The 24,910-nt window shown below is 38.4% G+C and overlaps 2 protein-coding genes across 4 annotated transcripts in view; both read left to right on the top strand.

Moving 5' to 3' along the window:
• LOC311302647 (uncharacterized protein) overlaps nucleotides 1-24,910 on the top strand; it is an 80,040-nt gene that overhangs the window by 37,525 nt on the left and 17,605 nt on the right. The window lies entirely within an intron of this gene.
• LOC311302642 (uncharacterized protein) lies at nucleotides 2,615-22,596 on the top strand. Of its 3 annotated transcripts, XM_084428645.1 has the most exons (5): nucleotides 2,615-3,396; nucleotides 3,526-3,643; nucleotides 5,393-5,713; nucleotides 6,444-6,610; nucleotides 8,935-9,115. In XM_084428645.1, the coding sequence occupies exons 2-5, from the start codon at nucleotides 3,610-3,612 to the stop codon at nucleotides 9,043-9,045; spliced, it is 633 nt and encodes a 210-aa protein (XP_084284771.1). In that variant the 5' UTR covers nucleotides 2,615-3,396; nucleotides 3,526-3,609; the 3' UTR covers nucleotides 9,046-9,115. The 3 variants fall into 3 exon arrangements, with proteins under 3 accessions (XP_084284771.1, XP_084284772.1, XP_084284770.1); XM_084428646.1 differs by lacking the exons at nucleotides 6,444-6,610; nucleotides 8,935-9,115 and adding exons at nucleotides 17,787-17,938; nucleotides 21,350-22,596 and having other exon boundaries at nucleotides 2,615-3,643; XM_084428644.1 differs by having other exon boundaries at nucleotides 2,615-3,643.

Genomic DNA, 24,910 nt, shown 5'->3' with positions numbered 1-24,910 from the left:
TAGACTTGGATATATCATGTATTAATTTATATAGTGTAAGTAAAGGATACATAAGATTAATTAAATTTCACTTGTTTGTAATAGATAACCTGTCACCTGCAGGTCTCCTGTCTTTGTGAAACCATATTGAACGTGACATGATTAAGTTTAAGAATAAAAAAAAAGTAACGTTAAACTGAAATATGTTAAGGCAGGCAACGCTGGTTGACCACACATTGTCAAATAATAGCAGATTTTTTTTATCTTACTACAAAAATAAAATAATTTTTTTTATACCCTAAGGCTAAGCGAAGAACATATCTATGAGAGACTCCATGGGCCGCCATTTGATGACAACACCCAACGGTCTTTTCTTTTTGTCAACAACGGTCGATTCTCATTGGAGTAAACGAAGATGACGCAATTGTAAAACCTTCTTCTATAGGTCCATGACTCAATGTACTTTGTGTGACAAGCACTGTGATTGGCTGCACAGGGAAGGATTTGCGCTGATTGGTTGGGGGTTGTTTTAACACTGATGTGATACTGTCTGTGACGTTTAGAAACTAAAGTACGTCGAGAACGAAACAGACAGACCATGTCGAAGGCAGCTATACACACTAAAATGTGTTGTAATCGTTTTCTCTACGGAAACCGTCAATGTCGCAAGTAAGTAAATTATTTTACCACCCAATATTATGTTTTACATAACAAACGCAGTGGATATTTCGATAGTTTGAATATGTACACGTTGACGCAGAAAATTTGAGTCGGACAATTCATATTCAATTTCGGTCTTGTGGAAAATGGCGGGCACGCGCAAAGCTGCTAGTCATTTTTCAGAAGGCTGCTCGCGACCTTTGCTGTCGAGATCATAAATGTACACTGGGTGGGCGGGGGAGAGTCATAGATGGGCGGGGAGAGTCATTGACAGAAGAGAAACTGAGAAACGCTTAAACGGTCATCATAGTTTATTGGCGTGACAGCAGTTAAGATGCCGAGCACTGTACAGCATATTCCTGCTCAAATCGGCGGACTATCGCAAATAGGGCTCGGGGGATTACTTTTCACAAGTAAGATTTAACATTACCGTACTGGTTGTATTTTGTGAATAGAATATTACAGAGAGTTGAGAAGGAGCAAGGATCTTTGATATTATTGTAACGTTACTGAAATCGGTTTACTGCACCGGCCGGTGTTCACCCGGCTATGAACTGATAAGTCATATTCCATAACACTGACTTACAACTGACACAAGAATGCTATTGTAGAAATAAAATATTACTGGTATAACTTTGGCCAGCGAAATTTACAAAGTAAATTTACAGACTGTATTATCAGTGTTCGGCAGTCACTACTTGTAGCTTAGCTAGTAACGTTAACTTATTATTTTGGTGGTAGCTTCACTATTTCGTGTGTGTGTGTGTTGTGACTCGGGGGGCCGGGCTTGGACAAAGGCTGGGAGGAGATGGATGCAGAAGAACGTAGTAGTAGAGTGAGTGAGTGAGTGAGTGTGTGTGTGTGTGTGTGTGTGTGTGTGTGTGTGTGATAGAGAGAGACAAATATAAATTAATAGCCTGTCCCTGGCTAAAAACAGAAAAAAAAACTACCTCTGTCCCCGTTTTGTTTTTGAAGACACAACATTAGGTTTCTCAATAAGATTTATAGTCAAAATGTCCCCCTTTTTGGTGATTATGTTCCCAGTTTTGATCTCGGACGTCTGGTCACTTTATATCAAATATCAGAATATTCTATTACTGTTAAGCCCACTGTTAATATTAAAATATGCCGAACCATGTGTCCTGTATCATAGCTACATGTATGACCTTTGCATAAAAAAAACCCGCGTGAAAATCTGTTCGGTATTATTAAAGCTGCAGTCCGTAGCTTTTTTGGGTTAAAAATGATCCACAATAAATTTGAGTAAGTACATAACCAGCCAGTGTTCAACACTCTCTGCTTGCCTTAGCTCGATTCAAAATGGTAAGCTTGTAATAATGATTTTAACTCCAGTGTTACTGGTGGATTTCCACGGGAAATTCGAGAATGTCTTTGTGTCATTCCGTCACATCTGTCCACATAAAGAAGAGTCTCGGCGAGTCGGCTATGAGTGTGAGGATGTTGGAGGTGGAGATTTATAGCCTTTTCTCACAGCACTTGATATAATTAAACTTAGCAATTTGATGGCAGATCCAGAAATGTTCAAACGACAATCACCAGTGACAACTGGAGATTCACCCGCTGTAAAACGCAAAAGACTTCAGACTTCGGAGAAAAAAAGAGACTGCAATGGATCTGCCTCTGATTTAATTAGTGCCAGAGAAAGATACAGTTTGATCTCAGCTTCAGTCTTTGACTTAATGCTGCCTTCACCCTCCTGCTCATCTGCTCTCTGCTGCCTTGTGGAGGTGAATTTGTTGAGCAGGGTGGCCAAGCTTTGCTGCTGTTTTTCAGAGGTGGGTGGGGGGGATGTGAGTTGTGCTGCTTTGCTCTGTCTGGGCAGCTCCCTCACTCAGTGTTGTCATCTCTGCCAGTTTTGAGGCTTCCTCAATACAGCAGTTGACCGTAGCATCAAGGTCATCAGAAAAGGGGCGGCAGTGGCTCAGTGGTTCATGTAGATTGTCTACAAACCGGAAGGTTGGTGGTTTAATCCCCGGTTCCACCTGACCAAGTGTCGAGGTGTCCTTGAGCAAGACACCTAACCCCAGCTGCTCCCGACGAGCTGGATCGCCTTGCATGGCTGACACCGCCGTCGGTGTATGAATGAGTGAGTGAATGGGTGAATGTGAGGCAATATTGTAAAGCGCTTTGGTGGCCATTGGGTCTGTGAAAGCGCTATATAAATGCAGTCCATTTACCATTTACCATTCTTTGCATCAACACTGTACCTGGATTCAAGATCTGACTTCATTACCCTCTTCAGGTCTATGGTGAGGGCACTGTCTTCATTTTTTACCTCAAGAATGTCTGAAATGATGTGACTTAGCACCGGCCTCAGGGCTGACAGACTTACTCTGCTCTCTGAAGCCAAAGCATCAGTAAAAGCACTGAGTGGTTGAAGGTTTTGCAAGACTTGTTCAATGACTGCAATATCTGCATCCTTTTGCATCAAATGCCATGCGCCTCTCTCTGTTGCCAGTACAGCACAGACTGCCTGCTGTTGTTCAGTAAACCTCCGCAGAATTTTCTGTGTTGATCCCCATCTAGTGACTACGTCATGGATGAGTGACCTCTTGAGGGACATTTAAGGCCTCTTGTTTATTTCTGAGCTCTCTTCTTCTCTTCCAGCTTCTTGAAAATCCCTGCACCAAACGTCGACAGCTTCGGACAGCTGTGTCCACCCTCTGGTTTTTCAGAGCTTTAGAAATGGCCAGATTCAAGTTGTGGCCAAAACAGCCAAACCACTGGCCGGGAAAGGTAGTGGTGTCACTCTCGAATGCCTTTTTCATGTTTGTAGCATTATCAGTTGTAATACTGACAAGAAAGTCTTTGTTGATGCCCCACTCCTGCAACATGTTATCAAAAATTCACTGATATTGTCAGCAGTGTGGTCTTCTGGAAAGAACTGCGTTTCCAGGCAGTTTGATTGAAGTTTCCAATCTGTGAGGTAGTGGATGGTGAAGCTGATGTATGGATGACCACTTCCTACACTGCTGGTCCATAGGTCAGTAGTTGCTGCATACCATTTTCCCTGGGCTATACGGCTGCCAACATCATCTTTTAGACTGTTATACATTTTGGGTAATTCTGTCTTAGAGAAAAACTTCTGTGAGGGAAATTTGTAAAGTGGAACTGTTGTCTTCATCAGTTTCATAAATCCTGGTTTTGCTACTGTGTAAATGGGGATCATGTCTTTAGCAATACAATATGCTATGGCATGATTGATTTCCTTGGCCCGATGAGATAAAGGTCCATATGAAGCCTGACGCTGGAATGCCTCTTGGACTGTTGGCTGAACGATGGCTTCAGCTGAAGATGAACCAGCACTGCTAGATGCATGGCCACTCTATAAAATAGGAATGAAAAATATTACTTCATACCTCTGATAATTTAAATAAAATGCTGTTCAGACAGAGAATACAAGCAAAGTACATTTTTGTTTTTTGTTTGTTAGATTTAAAATAACCCAAGTTCCAACTTTCAACTAAATGCATCTGTCATTCCATACTAGATTTTAGTAATGGAAAACACACGATGATGAGCTTAAGTTTTGCACTTGTACTCTCTTGTAAACATGTATAAACATCAAGTTTACTCGCACTGTGTGGAAATGTATGATTGTGTTGCGTTCCTTTTTTAACTTAAAATCAAATTAATTATTCTGTCTAACTTCCATTATTAATTACAGAACTTACTTTAGCTGAGTATTGTATTTTTGTTGTTAAAATATGAGACGCAAACTTAAGTGTAGCAAGTGGAGTTCATGCTAACTCTTAAACTAACGTTAGGCTACGTGGTGGAAGCAAGCTACATGCAGCAAATGAAAATAAGTTAACATAATTTTGCCATCCTGTCTTTCAAATAGTTGTTTTATGTGGTATTCAACATGAGAAATAAAGTGTCTTAACTTTATCTCCCTGAATTGCAGTGGATGGTTGTCACGAATATGAGCGAACATGTTAGACGTGTTCCTGTGTTTCGCAGCCACTTTCCGTCCACATGTCTTACACAAAGGGAAACTGTCTTCGATCAGCAATCCCTCTGCATTTTTTTGGAACCCAAAATATTTCCAAACCTCTGACTTTACCCTTTTTGAAGGGGGATAAATTGTCGGTAGCGTTCCTCCTTCCGCCATGCTGCTTCTTCGTGTGAGGATTAGAGCGCGGCGGCGCGCACTGCGTGCACACAGTCTTCTACATGTGGGGATTGTTTATATCAGAGTGCGCACGCGTGTTCTGCGCAGCATATACGCAGTGTTTCTTCAAGCGGGCGATGGAAAATAAGCGAATGCGTTTCTAAAAATATAAATTCGGATCTATTATTTTTCCACTGTATTTTGAAGTGCCCGTGATAACAATATCGTACATATTCATTACCGCGATTTATCGCTTTACCGAATACCGGCACATGTCTCCTTCCGACGAGTCAGGAGCGGCTTGCATCTGCGCCATTTCTTCACAATACAACTATACTTTAAATAAGGATTTGTCTTATTCAGTGGAATTCTACAAATGACATGTGTAGGGCAGTGACACAGTCTGCTGCAAATCTCGTAAAGAGAAGAAACGCGATCCGCTATCACCAGTTAGCATTTAGCTTCGCATCTAGCGAGTCTTTTTACACATTTGAATACTATTTTCACGATGAATTTGGTACTTTTATCGGGTATGTAGACTGATGATTTAATAGGTTGATGAAAACCGTACTATCAGTTTATTCCTCATTATTCTAATACAGTGGTTCTGATTTGCAGTTCTGGTTGTTGCTGGGTCGAAGTTCGAGGCGATCGATGGACAGAATGCTACAATATCCTTCGACATCGAAGAAGTGGAGAAAGCAGATGTAGTGAAGATTTCTTTTAAAGAAGACAAGAAGAAGGAATATGCTGAACTTATTGCGCAGAAACCTTGGGTCTATGATGATCCTCCCAGACCTGGAGTTTCACTGATAGTTGGAAAAGGATGTTTATCTCTAACCATTCAGAATGTGAACATCTCCAGATCAGGACTCTATAAAGCAGAAGCCTACACTGGAGGGAAAGTGTCTGAGGGGAATGCTACACTTGTGGTCAACAGTGAGTATATTACTATAATATGTCTGTTTAACTGCAATGTTCCAGAATCAGGATTATGAAAAAGAATGGTCATGATTGTGCTCATGAAGTTTTTTAAATTAAGTTAATTTACATTTACATTTATGCATTTGGCAGATGCTTTTATCCAAAGCGACTTGCATTGCATTTTAAGGTACACATTTACATTATTAAATGGGAATCGAACCCATGACTTTGGCGTTGCAAGCGCCAAAGCTCTACTGTTTGAGCTACTGGAAAGACTGTTACAACTTGATGCTACACCTACTCTACCTAGAATGAATTGCAAAGCATTTTATCTAATCTAAATGTTTTTTTTTATAAATCACACAACGTAATGGTCATGTAAAGAATCAATGTCACATCATTTGATCAGCATTAACTCCTCATGATTTATTTAACGATTTAGAAAAGGGAGGGGGGGGGGGGGGGGGATTTAGCTTACATTATTTCTTAAAAACTTCAAAGTTTGTGTTTAAAGCTGTGCAAATACACCACAGACTCTTTAGCAACTGTTATCTGCCAAATTATCAGACAAGCTTTTGCACTTTCTCTGAACTCTGTGGCACAGACTTGTCTGATAGTTTGGCAGATTGTAACAGTTAATAAAGTAGGATTGATCATTAATGTTTTAAGGTGGTTGTAAGGTAAAGATCATTTTATTTGAGTGTATATTTCTCTCAATTAATTCTGTTCCTGTTGTCTCTTACAGAAGCTCTAGTTTCCTCCACTACATCTCCTCCACACTCCTCCAGCCCAACACCTCTCAGCTCCTCTGACCTACGAGGGCATTATGCTTTAATTCCAGTCTTCATCATCTTCATCATCATCATCATCTTGTGCTTTTTTGCTTTTGCTTCTGGAAACACAGGATGGCAGGTATTACTTAAATTTATGCTTTTAGTGATGGATGGGAGCAGCACTGTGGTTCTAATGATGTGTTAAGCTGATAAGATGTTGATATTAAAGTTATTATAAAGTGATTCCTATGGTTTGGATTGTAGAAACATAAAGAGACAAAGCGACACTCGTCGTCATCCTAAAACCTCTCGCACCGGGGGGAAAACAACCTAACCGTCTCCATTGACTTTGTATTACGTAAAGCTTCCTCCGTGTCATTTCTGACTTACAACAAAAAAACAAAACAATGTCTAAAAGCTGCTGTGTGACGGGTGTGCAGCAAACAAGCACTACGTTTTTATAAGCTGTCCAAAAAACGGATGGATGCAGGCAATTGATAGTGTAACATGTCCTATTACTCTGAGAACGAACTTACAGCCACTGGAGAGGAATGTAATCGGTGACAGGATAGCTTAGCTTACAGAAATATACTATATAAAACTGACATTTGGATATTTGACTTACCAGTGACAAAATGTTTACTGCACATGTAGTGTATTTCTAGTGCATGCTGAGTGTCAGGATCCCAATTTACCCATTTGTTCCAGCTGATGCTTCAGGTCTTATTGCCTGTATCCACTTTTGTCCCCTTAAGGCTGGCTTTTATGTTTCATTAGCTTATAAAAACTTAGTTCTGGGTTTTTTAGCTTGTTTGCACCCTGTCACACAGCAGCTTTTAGATATTGTTTTGTTTTTAGTTATAAGACGGTGGACGTGGCCTAAATGCGTTCTGTCTCTGTGTAAGGTTTCATCCACTGTTTTGAGCCAAAATATCCAGCCGATGATTTTTGAAGCACTAGGGCGGTAAAGAGTTCTGCCCATATTTGCTCAGCCCTACAGCTTTAACACACAGCAGAACAGAAAGAGCTGTCTGCCATGGATGCACACACTGCACCGAGGATCTGTCTTCATCCATTTTGCCTCCAGTTGATTAGTGTTCAAAGAGAATGATGGGAAATCACTGAACTTTACGACACGTGACCTTACAAGAGTGATCACTGATAGGCTGTCTGTCACCTGCAGAACACCAATCATGTTTTAGAGATGAAAAAAAAATCATCCCCTGACTGACATCACTACTTTCTTCTCGGACTTTGAAATACAGAGGAGTAAAAAGTACGATATTTGTCTTTCAAATGTAGGGATGAAGTTAAAGTAAAAAGTTTACATTAAAAATGCTTTAAAAGAGTATTTAAAAAATACTCAGTGTACTCAAGTAAATGTACATCGTTACTGTCCACCTCTTAAATTTTAATGGGGTCAAAGAGTTTGAGCCTCTTCATGTTCTGTGGATGCGTGCATTTTAGTTTTGCTTTTAAATTAGCGATTTTAAAAAACCTCACAGGTGTTGTCACACGTCGATTAACCAGTGGGAAAATATCCTCACCGCCACATCCCTAGGAACCACGTCAGTTGGCCAAATCCAAATAATATTTCATTTGGATTGTTAGGGGTGTTTTAAACCTTTTCTAATCTGATCGAGAGGACGGATGGGAACCCGAAACTGGAAAGGACTGCGCATGTGCAATGATGTAGAAACGGTGTATTGAACAAGCTGTTGTTGTTAAATTAAGTGTAATAAATGAGTGTCCCGTCATCCTAAAATTCTCCTTAAACTCGTCGTTTGTGAAGTGAAGCTGGATGACGTCCCACCAGTGCTTGTTTCAGACTCTCATCCACAGATGCTTTGTGTTAGGAGCGTGAAGAGGCGCTTTTACTGCGTGATGAACATAAGCAGCACGACACAACGGTTCATGTGCTCGTCTCCTAATCACGACCTGAAATAAATACAGATTAAGTCTGCTCTTTAAAACCAGGAAAAGAGACAAATATTAGGAAAATGGTTAGTGTATGCGCTAACAGCGGGAAACTGTATATTCCTGCAGTGTGTTAGCAAACGCTACGTTTGGATTAATCTATTGGAATAAATTAATTCTGATTGAAACAAAAGGTGTCCCTGTAAACGGAGCTATTGTCTCCAAAAACAGGCCTTTTACTGGTGACCATTAATTTACTGTTCGTCGACATATTCAGTGAAAAGTTAATCCTTAATTGAAAATCAAGTATATTCATGTGTGAAGCCAGTGGATTAGACAGAATGAGTTATAAACCAGTTTAAATGATTAAAAATAAGTGAATGTTAATTTAGTAAATAATTAGCTTGTTTTTGAATATTTCAAAGAATGTGCTTTAAATGTATAAATTAAGCTTTGACTTTGGCAACATTTTGTTTGATTTTTGTTTTTTTTCATCTTGTAATTGTGTTTTTCACTAAGCTCAGTTTTCTGTTGTTTTCTTTACAGATCCCGTGTTTTAAAAGAAAGAAAGAATCGGGATCCAGTTCCAGTGACTGTGTGTCCGTCGCCATGAACGGTTGTGGAGAAAATACTGAATCTCTTCTCACAGAGACCTGAGTGTCTTAAAACACTAAATAACATTACAATCACTTTAGCCAAGTCAGTCCAAATCAGATTTTGTGCATATCTGATCATATTCGGTAAATGTGAACTACAAAAAAATATTACGTACTGCACCTTTAAACATTAGCCCCAGGTTTCACAGACCAGGCTTAAGATAGTCCCGGACTCAAATACATGTTTGAGCTGTTTTACCTGAAAAAAAACATGTCAGTGTCATTGTTTTGTCTCGAGATTCAGTAATGTTTTTTTTCTCGAGATTCAGTAATGTTTTTTTTCTAAGACACATTTATAAAAGCTACTTAAATCAGTCCTAATTGATCTAAGGGCAAATCCTGGCTTAATCTAAACCCTGTCTGTGAAACTGGGCCCAAATGTCTTTGTCCAGCACCATGGCTAGATGTAAGACGACATCTGTGTTGAAAACCCCTCGATGAGGCTGGTGCTGTTATTTGGCCATAGACACTAATGCAGGTATTCTAGAAAATAAAAGAGATCAGATTCCAATCACAGATAATCTGATTTGGATTGAGTGTGAATGTAGTCTTAGATGAAAATGAACTGCCAAACTATCAGATGCTGTTATTATTTCAGTGTGGTGCTCGTGCTGAAAGTACAACTGAAGTATGAGTACAGATGTCGCCTCACATGCATCTGATCGCAAATTCAGTTCTCTTTCACAGCTACACACACAGTTATGTCAAAAAGCACATCATGTGGACAGGAGCATTAAATTTAAACTATAGAACTATATATAGTGTTTTTTTTTGTTGGTTTTTTACATTTTATTCAATTTCGGTAGGGCCTATTTTAAGTATTCTTACTACATGGTACATAAACCTGCTATTGTGCCTAAAACTTCAGTTTATTTCATTTGTATATTTTTTTTCTATTGTATTTGTTATCCTATTGCTTGTAATTTGCTTCTTTGTTCAAAATAAAAAAAAATGGCCTTACTGAAGTCTGTGTAATGATTGTAGTCAGCTTTAATGGACTTCAAAACAGAAACGGCCGTTCACTGCCATTATAAAGTTGGAAGAGCCAGGACATTTTGTAATATAACTCTGATTGTATTCGTCTGAAAGAATGTCATATACACCTAGGATAACTTCAGGGTGAGTAAATCATGGGATAATATTCATTTTGGGTGAACTATCCCTTTAACTTGTGTAATAATCAAAGCACTAGCCTCAGCTTTATGAATGTTAGAGGGAAGTGGCGCTTCTAGACCACAGTAACATTCATCTCAACCTATTTTCAGTATTATTTCAAGTAATCTTTCAGCATGTCATGCATCACTGCAATCTCTAGAAGTAAGCTAATCAAACGATTTCAACTCAAATTAATTTGTCATAATGTTTCATTTATTTGACAGGTCATTTTCTATTGTAGTGTGATATAATGATAATACAATTTTAGCATCTAAGCTCATATAGGCACTTAATCTCCTAGTGCCAATTTTGTCATTGTTTTGGAGCACACCGGCTTATTAATACCTTAAGACTGACATATTCATACTAAAAGCTAAAAAACTTACATTTTGATTTCAGGGGGCCTTTAAATACATTTGTCTACAGTTTAAGATGACAGCTGTTATTGATGCAATACACATTTGTTTCAATTTAAAAGTGCATGCACAAAAATCAGACAAAGTAACATTGAAGTTATTTCATGAAAATGTGGATTTATACCTTCACAACACAAATTATACTGTTAATATTTTCTTGTAAGCTGGTATTGATGCTAAAAATCTCTTTTTAATTGTTTTAAGAAATAAAGTTATACAGCTTTTATTATATTGTTGAGATTGCAGGTTTGATGAATCAGAGATGAAAAAAAGCTTCGACAGCGGATATTCAGATCCACACATTATGATTTATGTTAGGATACGCGTATACTTGCAGTCTTTATAAAGGGAAAATAATTGGTCTGAATTTGGTCATCATGAGAGATTCTCCCATAGATGAAGCACACGTCTCTTTACACAGGCATCACGTGACTGCATTTTATTTAAGAAAATCTGGCTTGTGGTTGAAGTGTTTCTTTCTCTTTCCCTGTTTCTTTCGTAGTGTGAACATAGGCCTACATAGATTCAGTGTGCAGGTGTTACAGATGCTATTCAATCTCTCCATATTTCAGTGTCAGACAGGAAGAATTTGCAATGCAACAAACTTTTATTAAACATGCAATTTATAACTTGTTGCAACCGTCCCCGACCCTATCAGCCATGACAGAACATCATATACCTGCTAGACACGCTGACTTTGACACATGCTAACCATGCACTTAGAAGTCAACAAAACAATAATTCAAACTAAGTAAGTTTTGATTAATTCATACAAAATGTCAGGACAGTATGACAAAAATACATCTCATGAAAAAATTTACTTTCATACCTCCAAAACAAGTTTTGTTCAATAAATGCAGCAGCAGATGTTGAATGTCTTCTGTATTCTTGGTGGGGAGAGGGTCTAACTGTGCATGTGCAGTATGTGAGTATCACTCAGCTTGTTCTTTGGGATCGTGTTTATCGTGAAAGTTAATCTGCGCATGCGCGGCCGCGCCCACTAAATCCAGCGAGGTGTACAAGTGTAGAAAGTGAAGCAACAACGACGCGAAGAGGTTGTGCTCTAGCTCCTCCGTACCACTTGGATGCAGCCATACTATGACGCTAACTCCTCCAGCAGGTGCTTGGCCAATTAGAGAGAAGGAATCATGTGTGCAGCTGATCTGGCTGTCTAGTCAGTGGCTCGGTTCATAAAATCTGTCTAGTGCCTCGGTTTTCTTGCTCATCTGAGTGACGGATTCATTCGTAAAACTTTACTAAAGCATATAGAGTTACTAAAGTTTGTCGAACGAATAACTAAAGTCTGTCACAGCTCTGAACATTATCATGGTAGAAAAATCAATAATTATTGCAATGTTCTTATGTTTTATCCTGTGGCATTCGTTGTTCGGTGAAATATCCGCTGCACCCGACGAGATCACTCCTTCGAAAGGTAAGACAATTGTCTTTCTAGTTTGCTATGGATTTTTAATAATAAGCGTTTACTTAAGTTTGCAAAAAATTCCTCATTCATTGATTTAAGTTATTATTATTTTTTAAGCTTTACTGTTGTTGGACAATGGACAAAACCATCCTGGGAATGTGTTTCGGGCGCGTCCCCACGGGAAGAGACCCCAGGGAAGAAAACCTTGGACACGCTGGGGGGATTATGTCTCCCGGCTGGCCTGGGAACGCCTCGGTGTCCTCCCCAGAAGAGCTGGAGGAAGTGTCAAGAGAGAGGGAAGTCTGGGCATCCCTGCTTAGACTGCTGCCCCCACGACCCGGCTCCGGATAAGCGGAAGAAGATGATGATGATGAATGATGAATGATGATGATGATGATATTTATCCTAGCTGTAACTGTCGTAGCCTATCAGTCAATAGCCTATGTAAAATTAAATCTAGTCTAAATACGTAACTAATTAAATAGCACTATAAATGTCAATATATCTCAAAATCTCTCTCCTCTCACAAAAAACCCACGAGGTGAAGATGCGTTAACTTCACTTTAAAACTTTGTTGGAATACCGTATGTCTAGACATATGTGCGATTGTGTGGTCTGTTCCCGACCTTGTTAATCAAACCGCTTAGAACACATATAGACACTTGATATTCCATCTTGTTAGATGAATTGCATTTGATCGATTTTACTTAAAATAAAACATTTGCTATATGTTTGTAATGTGTATTTATGCATGAGTGTTTATTTGGCCTGAGTGTTTGTTGCATTACACTGTTCTACCCAGCAGGGGTCAGTCACAGCGTGCGCGTGGTGAAAATGAATCGAAACAATGAATCATTTTGCGAGCGGTTCAATTGATTCGAAGCTTAGTTTCTCCCATCACTACTCGACAGACTGAACAGAAAAATGAGTCAGGGCTCAGGGGAAATTTCCACTTCAAAGAAGGTGGAGTCTCCGAGCACACATATATTATGACATGCCTAGATAGACACCTCACCTCAGAATAAACAATGATAGCCGAAAGATGTCTACCTGCCGGAGCAATCATCCTTTTTACCACTTTCCCGGAGACTATTTCGCTGTTTTGAATGGTTTAGAGTTGCAACAGAAAAGGGCTGTGTTTCCCAAAAGCATCTAAAGCTAAGTTAACCGTAGAGACTATTGATGGCAATTATTCTACGATCAAATAGGCTTTACGATGCTTTTGGGGGAGCGCAGCCCGGGCCGTTTATGACGCACTTTTAAAAGGTAAGATAAGACGTTTAAAGAACACGTTTAATATATTCTCACTACATCTGAATCTAATTAACTTGTGTATTAAAGAATACTTAGTTTATTATTGCTCTCTAAATTAGTAAATTTTGGGGATGTTATCAGATTATAGATTGTGGTTTAGATATGTTATTGGATAAAGTAGCTAATTTATCAAACCACAAACAGCCTATTAATGGTTAAACCCGTTCTATTAATGCAGTTTTATCCATCGTTGTGTAAACAGAGAAAAAAGTTCTAAAGCGGGTTAAATATAACATTGAGGCGTGTGAATGTGATATGAGAATATCCTTTTTATTCCTTATAAATGAATGTGAAATAAAGAATAAAATTCCTTATTGTAGGAAAGAGCATATTGCTACAAATTAAGCAAAATTGTTTGGGTGGAGTTTAGGCATTGAGATTACAGATCGACTATCTGTATACCATGTTTCAGCTGAGCTGATTTTTGGATAGATGTTAAAGGGAAGCTCATAAGTGAGATTTAAAAAAGCTGCTAAAAATAAGTTTAAAAAGGCAACCAGTTAAAAAAAAACATACGTGGCTAATATTACATGATGGGATGGGGGAAGGAATCATACTTAATACCAAAATTGTATTATATACTACTGTATATAATATAATTTTCCAGTTTTTGTCTCCTTTATTCTGCTTTCAACACAAGAAGCACAAAGGATTCAGTGGATCTTGAAGACTCCCTGCACTGACCGCTGTAGCTCTGTGGATTTTTCAAGCCTTTTTAATTTTTTTCAAATAAACCTTTTATAAACACTAAACTTCCCAGTGTTGGTCTTTGTGAATTATGGTAGCCTATAGCACCCAATGTTTAGTTATATTTAGGTTGCTTCTGCTGACTTGAGCTACTTTGATCATTTTCTCCCCTGTGTCAGTAGTAGCCTACATTCACACTGCTTTCTCTGAGCAACTGGATCCTCCTCATGCAGCACTACAAACCATAGAGGAAACCACAAGAACAACATGGCGGAAAGAACAGACAAAAATGCTTGACATGCAGTTTGTTCCAAATGTACAAATCCATTGTTATTACAGTGCAAATGTGTGTGTGTGTGTGTGTGTGTGTGTGTGTGTGTGTGTGTGTGTGTGTGTGTGTGTGTGTAAACAGATATAAGTGCAATAAGATTAATTAAATTTCACTTGTTTGCAATAGATTAAGAAAATAACTTGTCACCTGCAGGTCTCCTGTCTTGGTGAAACCATATATTGAACATGACATGATTAAGTTTAAGAACATAAAAAAGTCACGTTAGCCTTAAATGTGTTAAGGCAGGCAACGCTGGATGACCACACATCGTCAAATAATAGCAGTTTTTTTATCTTTTAAAAATAACATTGCTGTAACTATAAAAAAAAAATATATATATATATGTATACCCTAAGCGAAGAACGAAAAAGAACTTGATCTATGAGAGACTCCACGAGCCGCCATTTGCTGTCGACACCCAACGGTCTTTTCTTTCTGTCAACAACGGTCGATTCTCATTGGAGTAAACTAAGATGACGCAACTCTAAAACCTAGATTCTTTAAGTCCATGACTCTGCGATTGGCTGCACAGTGAGGGATTTGCGCTGATTGGTTGGGGGTTGTTTTAACACTGATGTGATACTGTCTGTGACGTTTAGAAACTAAGTCATTTGAGAACCAAGCAGACAAACCATGTCGAAGGCAGCTATACACACTAAAATGTGTTGTAATCTTTTTCTCTTCGGAAACCTTCGATATCGCAAGTAAGTAAATGATTTTACAACCCAATACTGTGTTTTACATAACAAACGCAGTGGATATTTCGATAGTACAAATATGACCTGTAAAAATCTAAGTGTGAATATGTACACGTTGACGCAGACTAATATATTAAGGAACGCGAATGGTTGAAATTTGAGTCGGACACTTCACATTCACTTTCGGTCTTGTGGACAAAGGCGGGCACGCGCATAGTCATTTTTCAGAGGGCTGCTCTATCTTCAGATCTATGATCGAGAAGATGCATTCTCTCTCTATGTGCACTTTTCCCCGGCCCCGATCTGTGGGCGCCTGGGCGGAGCTTTTAGTCAAACCAAAATTTCCACTGGGCGGGGAGAGTGAGAGAGTCATCAACTTGTGGTGTTTCGAACGCTTCGAAACAGTGAATCATTTTGCGAATCGGTTTAACTGCTTCGAAGCTTTGAAAAGCTCACCGGAAGAAGGTCACTATGCTCAGATGTTGCGTTGCTCATATTATGCTTCCGACGACGAGTTATAGGAGTGGCTTGCGTCTGCGCCATTTCTTCATAACATAAAACACTTTTAATAAGGATTTGTCTTATTCAGTGGAATTCTACAAATTACATGTGTAGGGCATTAACACAGTCTGCTGCAAATCTCGTAAAGAGAAGAAACGCGATCCGCTATCACTTGTTAGCATTTAGGCTTACACATTTTAAGCTTATCCTGGTGCCTTTTCTGAAGATGAATACTATTTTCACCTTGTTTTTGGTACTTTTATCGGGTATGTAGACTGATGATAAGTTGATTGAAACAAGTGCTGTCAGTTTATTCCTCATTATTCTAATACAGAGGTTCTGATTTGCAGCTCTGGTTGTTGCTGGGTCGAAGTTCGAGGCGATCGATGGACAGAATGCTACAATATCCTTCGACATCGAAGAAGTGGAGAAAGCAGATGTAGTGAAGATTTCTTTTAAAGAAGACAAGAAGAAGGAATATACTGAACTTGTTGCGCAGAAGCCTTGGGTCTATGATGATCCTCCCAGACCTGGAGTTTCACTGATATTAGGAAAAGGACATTTATCTGTAATCATTCAGAATGTGGACATCTCCAGATCAGGACTCTATAAAGCAGAAGCCTACACTGGAAAGAAAGTGTGTGAGCTGACTGCTACACTTGTGGTCAACAGTGAGTATATTACTATAATATGTCTGTTTAACTGCAATGTACCAGAATCAGGATTATGAAAAAAAAAAAAATATATATATATATATATATATATATATATATATAAATGGTCATGATTGTGCTCATGTAGTTTTTAAAATGAAGTTAATTTACATTTATGTATTTGGCAGACTCTTTTATCCAAAGCGACTTACAAAGCTATAGCCTACTGTTTGAGCTACAGTTTCGAAAGCCTGTTACACCTTGATGTTACACCTACTCTACCTGCAATGAATTGCAACATTTCAAAGCATTTTATCTAGTCTAAATGTTTTTATAAATCACACAACATCACTAAAAACTGCAGAGACTGAATCCAAATAAAAAGGGCTTTTTGCAATTTATAAGTGATAAGATTTAGGTGATGTAAAGAATCAGATGCACATAATTTGATCAGCATTAACTCCTCATGATTTATTTAACAATTTAGAAGAGAGGGGGGAAAAAACTTGCTTACATTATTTCTTGAAAAGTTTGTGTTTAAAGCTGTGCAAACACACCACAGACTCTTTAGCAACTGTTATCTGCCAAATTATCAGACTCTTTTTTTTATTTATTTTTTATTGTTATTTATTTATTTAATGCCAAGGTATCAAAAATATAAGTAACCTACATAGCAAAAATGTACAAATTACATACAACGAAGTAAAGAAAGCAAAGCAGCATATATATACATATAGCCTGTACATATGCTCATAAAAAAAAACAGAACAGAAAGCTTTAATGAAATAAATTAAAAAGTTGAAAGCTTTTGCTCTTTCATATTTTATTCTAGTCAATGTGCTGCTTTGTATAGCAGTATATATTATTTACTGTCCTCTGAAAATAACTCAACATACAGCCATTGTCAAAATAGCTGGCAACAAAAGTGAGTACACCCTAAGTGACAATAGCTGTACGTCGTTTAACCATGCAAAGCCACATGTCCTATTCATCATGTTCATGTTTTTGTCTGCTTGACAGGACCATACAAATTGTTGTATCTTGTATTAGAGCAGTTAAAATTTGTGCTTTGAGTACAATTCTCTCATACTGACCACTGGATGTTCAACATGGCACCTCGTGGCAAATAACTCTAAGGATTTGAGAATTAGAATAGTTGCTCTCCACAAAGATGACCCTGAAGCTGAGTTACAGTGCAGGCCAGGGTCATACAGAGGTTTTCCAAGACGGGTTCCACTTGGAAAAGGCCTCGCAGGGGTCAATCAAAGAAGTTGAGTCCCTGTGTTGTGCGTCAGGTGCAGAAGCTGGCTTAAAAAAAACAATGCATGAGTGCTGCCAGCGTTGCTTTAGAGCAGTGGTTCTCAACCTTTTTTGGGCCAGCGCCCCCTATCCAATGTCCAGGTCTCTGTGGCACAGATTTCAGAGAAAAAAGCAAAAGCTTGTCTGATAATTTGGCAGATGGTAACAGTTGCTAAAGTAGGATTGATAATTAATGTTTTAAGGTGGTAATTTGATTTGAGTGCATATTCCTCTTAATTAATTCTGCTCCTGTTGTCTCTTACAGGAGCTCCAGTTTCCTCCAGTCCAGCTCCTCCACACTCCACCAGCCCAACACCTCTCAGCTCCTCTGACCTACACTGGCTTCTTTATGCTTTAATTCCAGTCTTCATCATCTTCATCATCATCTTGTGCTTTTGCTTCTGGAAACACCGGATGGCAAGTATTACTTAAATTTATAAGGACAGAAAAGTAGATAAAGGCAATTGACTGTTCGTGTTCACGAAGACCCGGCCCCTTTAGTTACTGTTGCTATGTCTGTAATAATCGCAGCCTTTGCGATTTTAAAATCTCGATTTAAGTGCGATTACGTGGAAAGTGATCCGACCTAGTGAGAACATGATGTGGAGTGAGAGAGGCCTGGCAGCCTCTCATTGTTTGCATTTTAGGTTTTTAACTTGTATATCCTTTCTTAAAATGCCAGTACACACCGTTGTGGTGCTGAGACTGATTCCCATCACATGATTTATTCTTATTTGGTGTTACACACATGGTATTTGGTCTCATATTTGTCACCATAATTGTGCTGGAACTACCAGGCAGTGACATAAGTGTACGCTGAAGTCTTTCACCTTAGAAAAACTGACTTTATTATTCTGTCAGCCGTTATCCTGTGCTCTTAGCGCACACTCAATTGCACGCGCAAATGCAGCGGCGCGCGCTGTATCGCCATAAAGTGCAAAAGAAACTACGAGCATGCAACGCCGTTACGTTGTAAATTACACAAAATAAAAGTAATGCAGGTATGATTTTCATTCTGTTTACCAGGAGCAGTTTCCATGGTTCATTAACAGTTATTGTTAGTATTGTGTATTCACCATGTCAACTGTCGTTTCCATATTAACCCCAAAATGCCACTTTATTTTTCTTTGTGTTATTTTTTTATATTTTTAAATGACTCTAGTGGCTCATACCAACATTGTATTAACAAAAACTAGTCTGGGACTGCTATAGCTTTAGCATAGGCCTAATGTTTATTTATAGTCTTTACTATTAGTCATATTCTTACAATTTATGTTAAGTAAAGGGGGACCGTACTTGTGTGTGTGTGTGTGTGTGTGTGTGTGTGTGTTAACAAATTTTGTATAAACATGTTATAATTTGCCTATATATAGGCAAATTATAACACGTTTACACAAAATTTGTTTATATATATATATATATATTCAATGTAAATTTTGATAATCATAATTAATAAATCGCAATTACAATTCCAAGGGAATAATCAGCAATTATGATTTTTGTCATAATCGTGCAGCCCTAAGGTAAAGAAACCTGTTTATTATTTATTCATTTGATTTCGCAACTGTTCACTGAAATAGCTGGTTTCAATAAAACTACTTGTGACATGTCATATTTGGCTTTGACTTTGACTGAACATTTGCTCTCACTTTGCGGAAAAAATATCGGGATATATATCGTATATCGATATTCAGCCTAAATATATCGGGATATGACTTTTGGTCCATATCGCCCAGCCCTAGTCACCGGAGGCAGATCTTAATAACGATTTAACAGAGGTGGACAAAACACACACTTCCTTACTTCAGTGAAAGTACAGATATACTGGTCAGGTATTACTCCGGTACAGGTAAAAGTTGTAAAGACCGATTTTTACTTAAGTAAAAGTACAAAAGTACTCGTTTTTCAAGTATCAAAAGTAAAAAGTAAATGTCAATGCATTGTTTTATTATTGTTGTATGTAATACTTACAGTACCTTATGCCTCTGAAGCAACCTAGTGAATACACCTACCAGTTACTAGTATCTGTGGAGTTAAGGGCTTTCAGAATGTTATAAAACCAGAAATTGTAGAAATTAAACGACTGAATTGACATAAAAAGACAGCCATATTTATCTGACTCTGATATAATTAATCTGACTCCATTAAAGTTGTTGTTATTCTTTAACCTCTTATTCTTTAAAGGTAAAGGTCTTAGAACTGATAGGAAAACGTAAGATTTAACCTGAACGTTTAGATAACGAAAGTTTTAACCACTTTAGCTTTCAACATGATCAGTGATAAAAAGAAAGATTCTCAAAGCCTTTAAAGCAGGCAAAGTTATTAAGTTACATGTTTAAATATACAGACAGTAGAGTGGAACAACATACTGTATAGAAACTCAGTTGTAACAAATAATGCACTGTCGTGCAGAAGAGGCTGGAAAAGCCTTCCTTGTAGTATGAGGTTACGCACCGGTGTGCGGGAGTGACAGGGTTAAAGCCTTTCTCCTAGATCTAGTTACCTTCTTCTTATACCCTGAGCAAAGCATTGAACATGAGTGGCATACCGACACTAAAACCAACCGACAGGAAACCAAAAGATGAGGCAAATGTGTGGAGATCCAGAGGGGGAAAAGAGACCATTAACCTATTCTCCTCAATGCATGTTTAAGCAATAGTACCTAGATTGTACATTAGGATACTTTAATATCTCTATTAAGTTCATCACCATTCATTTCAGTTTAGAAGCTGTCAGATGAGACCAAACATGGCATAGTTACATATTAGAACACACCAGTAAGTAAACAGTATGTAGTTGAAAGCACATGTTCTGTGAAGCAAATCTCTCCTGACAGAGCCGTCCTGTGCCTGGAGTGTCCCAACAGTGTGCCACGTTTAATTCACATGTATACCTTTAAAAGGATTTTTGAAGCACTAGGGCGGTAAAGAGTTCTGCCCATATTTGCTCAGCCCTACAGCTTTAACACACAGCAGAACAGAAAGAGCTGTCTGCCATGGATGCACACACTGCACCGAGGATCTGTCTTCGTCCATTTTGCCTCCAGTTGATTAGTGTTCAAAGAGAATGATGGGAAATCACTGAACTTCACGACACGTGACCTTACAAGAGTGATCACTGATAGGCTGTCTGTCACCAGAAAAAATGCTTTAAAAGAGTATTTAAAAAATACTCAAAAAGTGTACTCAAGTAAATGTACATCGTTACTGTCCATCTCTTCAATTTTAACGGGGTCAAAGAGTTTGAGCCACTCCATGTTCTGTGGACACGTGCGGCCGAGCACATTTTAGTTTTACTTTTAAATTAGCGATTTAAAACCCCCCGCGGGTGCAACAGCGGGAAACTGTATATTCATGCAGTGTGTACGATTTGAAGCTCGAATTGCTTTATTTAGCATCTATGTAAACGATACGTTTGGATTAATCTATTGGAATAAATTAATTCTGATTGAAACAAAAGGTGTCCTTGTAAACGGAGCTATTGTCACCAAAAACAGGCCCTTTACTGCTCACCATTAATTCACTGTTCATCAATGTATTCATTGAAAAGTTAATCCTTAATTGAAAATCAAGTAGCCTATATTCATGTGTGAAACCAGTGGATCAAACAGAATTATTTATAAACCAGTTTAAATGATTACAAATAAGTGAATGTTAATTTAGTAAATAATTTGCTCGTTTTTGAATATTTCAAATAATGTTAAAGAATGTGCTTTAAATGTATAAATTAAGCTTTGACTTTGGCAACATTTTATTTGATTTTTGGTTAACATGTCGTCTTGTAATTGTGTTGCTCACTAAGCTCAGTTTTCTGTTGTTTTCTTTACAGATCCCGTGTTTTAAAAGAGAGAAAGAATTGGGATCCAGTTCCAGTGACTGTGTGTCCGTCGCCATGAACGGTTGTGGAGAAAACCCTGAGGTCTCTGAGAAAGCTTCAGTGTCTTAAAACATGAAATAACATTACAAGCACATAGCCTTGTTCAATATATCAGTCCAAATCAGATTTTGTGCATATCTGATCATATTCAGTAAATGTGAACAACAACAAAAATGTACGTACGGCACCTTTAAACATTAGCCCCAGGTTTCACAGACCAGGCTTAAGCTAGTCCCGGACTAAAATACATGCTTGAGCTGTTTTACCTGAAAGCAACTCACATTTCCAAAAACATGTCAGTGTCATTGTTTTGTCTCGAGATTCACACCAGTAATGTTTTATCCTAAGGCACATTTATAAAAGCTACTTAAATCAGTCCTAACTAAGGGCTAATCCTGGCTTAATCTAAACCCTGTCTGTGAAACTGGGCCCAAATGTCTTTGTCCAGCACCATGGCTAGATGTAAGACGACATCTGTGTTGAAAACCCCTCGATGAGGCTGGTGCTGTTTTTTGGCCATAGACACTAATGCAAGTATTCTATAAAATAAGAAGACAATCATTTAGATCAGATTCCAATCACAGATAATCTGATTTGGATTGAGTGTGAATGTAGTCTTAGATGAAAATGAACTGCCAAACTATCAGATGCTGTTATTATTTCAGTGTGGTGCTCGTGCTGAAAGTACAGCTGAAGTATGAGCACAGATGTCACCTCACATGCATGCAAACTACACACACAATTGTCAAAATGCACATTGTGTCGACTGAGGAGCATTAAATGTACACAGTTGATGGTCCTACACGAGCGAAAAACAAATGGGAGAAAATCAGATGTGTAACTATATCTGTGGATTTGTCCTTAAAGGGAGCAGCCTCTTAAACTGTTGCCATACATTTCATTAAGGTTAATAAAAATAAAAAATAAATTAAATTCTTTTGACAATCACTTTTTTATTTTTAATATAAATCAGTTTATATTCACACAGAGAAGACTATATAGTGGTTTTTTTTTACATGTTATTCAATTTCGGTAGAAGGGCCTATTTCTTACTATATGGTAAATAAACCTGGTATTGTACTTGGAAAACTTCAGTTTATTTAATTTGTATATTTTTTCTATTGTCTTTGTCCTATTGTTTGTAATTTGCTGCTTTGTTCCTATTTTAAATATCAAAATAAAATTGCTTTAATACAGAAGTCTGTGTGTAATGATTGTAGTCACAATCGTAAAACGATTGTAAAACAAATTATTTATTAATACCATTTATGAGTTATGATGACTCCCCTATGGCTTGCCACTCTTTAACTGTTTTTCTATCCTGTCAAAGTACTTCTCACTGATAGATAAAAAAAAATAAAAAAAAGGACATCCATGGTGAATTTGATCTTGTCACTTTGTGTGTGTGTGTGTGTGTGTGTGTGTGTGTGTTCCCCAGAACTGATGTCAGGTGAGTGTGAATTGCATGAATTTTCTCCTGATCTTCAAAGTACAGTGGCACAGGCACTTGTTGGTGGAACACTTTTGGAAAAAGTGTCAAGCCACTTTGATTTCTTTTGGCCACTGATGATGGACTGTGCAGAGAAAATTGAAAATGACAAAAGGAACACGCCAACTTTTTGTTACTCTAGCTTATTCACTGTATCCCCAAGAGTTAGATAAGTCTATACTTGTACTGTAACTCTGTCTGACGCACCCACCGCTAGCCTAGCTTAGCACAAAGACTGGAGGTAAAAGGCTCCAGCTAGCATACTGCTCCCATTAAGTGACAAAATAACGCCAACATTTTCCTATTTACATGTTGTGATTTGTATAGTCACAACATGTACAAATAACAAGGTCACATGAGACAGCCATCTTCTAACCTATACATACTGGGAACTATATTCTCAGAAGGCGAAGCACTGCTACTTCTGCAGAGTGCGGGGCTTCTCAGGTGCTGCGATCAAATCACTCCGCACAAGTAGCAGTGCTACTTTTTTTACTTTCAGAGTTCTTTCTCAAACTCTGGAAAGTCCATCAACTCCTTTGCTTTAAGAACATTGTCAGCTTTGATTTAGTGAATTCGAGAGTAATGTCTTCTGGAATCATTACCAACAAGATAGGACATAATAAACTTCCATAAGTGTCCGTTACAACACCTAGTGCGTCAAGGCTACGTACGCACCTGTATCTCACAGTCATCATACAGTTTGAGCAAAGCGCTTACATCAGTTGCTCGATTTACGGGAGTCATGTTCAGTAACTTATTCATTTGAGCATTATTCACTAGATCTTTACAGTCAACTCGTTGTTAAGCAGATCAATGGCACTGGCAGTGTCATAATTAATATTAGTCAAAGCGAGGCCTGCTACTGCACTCGCTGCGGTGCCGGTCAGAAATGATTTCAAATAACTGAATTTGTCAGTCTTGCTCAAACGTTCATTATCATGGATGGTTGTTTCGTACTGACTCCAAAATCCTTGCCACTCACAAATCTCCCCAGAAAACTTCTGAATGATCCATTTTTGAAGTTTGACTGTGTTCCTTCTATAAGATCCAGATCCATGCTCACTCTGTTCGGACTGACTTTCTTCTACTTCCGTCTCACTCTTGTTCTCCGCACACTTATCTCTTCTTCAGTTTCTGCTTCAACATCTTTATCATGTTCTCTGCGAATCTTTTCTTTGTCCTTCAACTGATCAAGCAATTCCTCCAGTTTCTCAAAGCATGGTTCTTCTTTATCCAACTCACCATCAATTTTCCGGTTGAGTTTTGTCGTTGCAGTTCGGATCACTCCCCGCTTTATTTTCAGTCGCTTTAAATCCGCTGGATCCACGACTTGAGCTCGAATTCCACACGCAGCTTCTTTCGAACAATTCTTCACTCCCGTTCAGTCTTCTCCCTTTATTCTTCATGAATCAGATCCTTGAATCCCAGAATTCGGCACCATTTTTTTAAGTAGGCCTACAAGCCAGGAAAGATTCCGATGAGAAGAGTTTTCTTGATGCATGAAATCAATTTATTGCTTATTATTTTACAACTCTAAGGTGCGCGGGGAAAAGGGAATGGGGAATGGGAACAACTAGGTAGTATTGGGTCTCGTGCGCGCACGCGCTCCGCATCCATGGTTCCTTTATCCTGGGGAACCCCCACTTCAACAGTGGATGTCCATATATGGAAACGTGCGTCACACATAGAATTAACCCCTTAAACTGGCAGGGGGGACGTCTCCATTTGTAGAGCTAAGCTTCAACGACAGGGACATGCAATATAACCAAAGAGTATAGAAGCACAAGAGGCGAAACTCAATAGAACGCCCCATAGCAACAGTTGCCCCCATGACTTGACGGCGCGGCCGCCATTATGGACTGAAAACTGAAGGAAAACGCCGAAAAATAAAGGGAGTCAATGGCACTGAAAAACTTAAAATAACAAAAACTTAACATAGCTTAATTTTTTCTGGCCGTCATATCTAAATATGAAAACAATTTAAAATACATTAATGAGGATGACCGACGTTAAATGACGTT

Source organism: Rutilus rutilus, assembly GCF_951802725.1.
Source record: "Rutilus rutilus genome assembly, chromosome: 13".
Taxonomy (NCBI): Eukaryota; Metazoa; Chordata; class Actinopteri; order Cypriniformes; family Leuciscidae; genus Rutilus; species Rutilus rutilus.
Note: the sequence above shows the minus strand (reverse complement) of the source record. Positions and strands in the feature narration are given on the sequence as shown.

Coding starts and splice junctions, on each gene's coding strand:
- LOC311302642 (XM_084428645.1), top strand. CDS start 3,610: ATGGATGACCACTTCCTACACTGCTGGTCCATAG. Junction 3,644..5,392: donor CCTACACTGCTGGTCCATAG/GTCAGTAGTTGC, acceptor TCTGATTTGCAG/TTCTGGTTGTTGCTGGGTCG. Junction 6,611..8,934: donor CTGGAAACACAGGATGGCAG/GTATTACTTAAA, acceptor TTTTCTTTACAG/ATCCCGTGTTTTAAAAGAAA.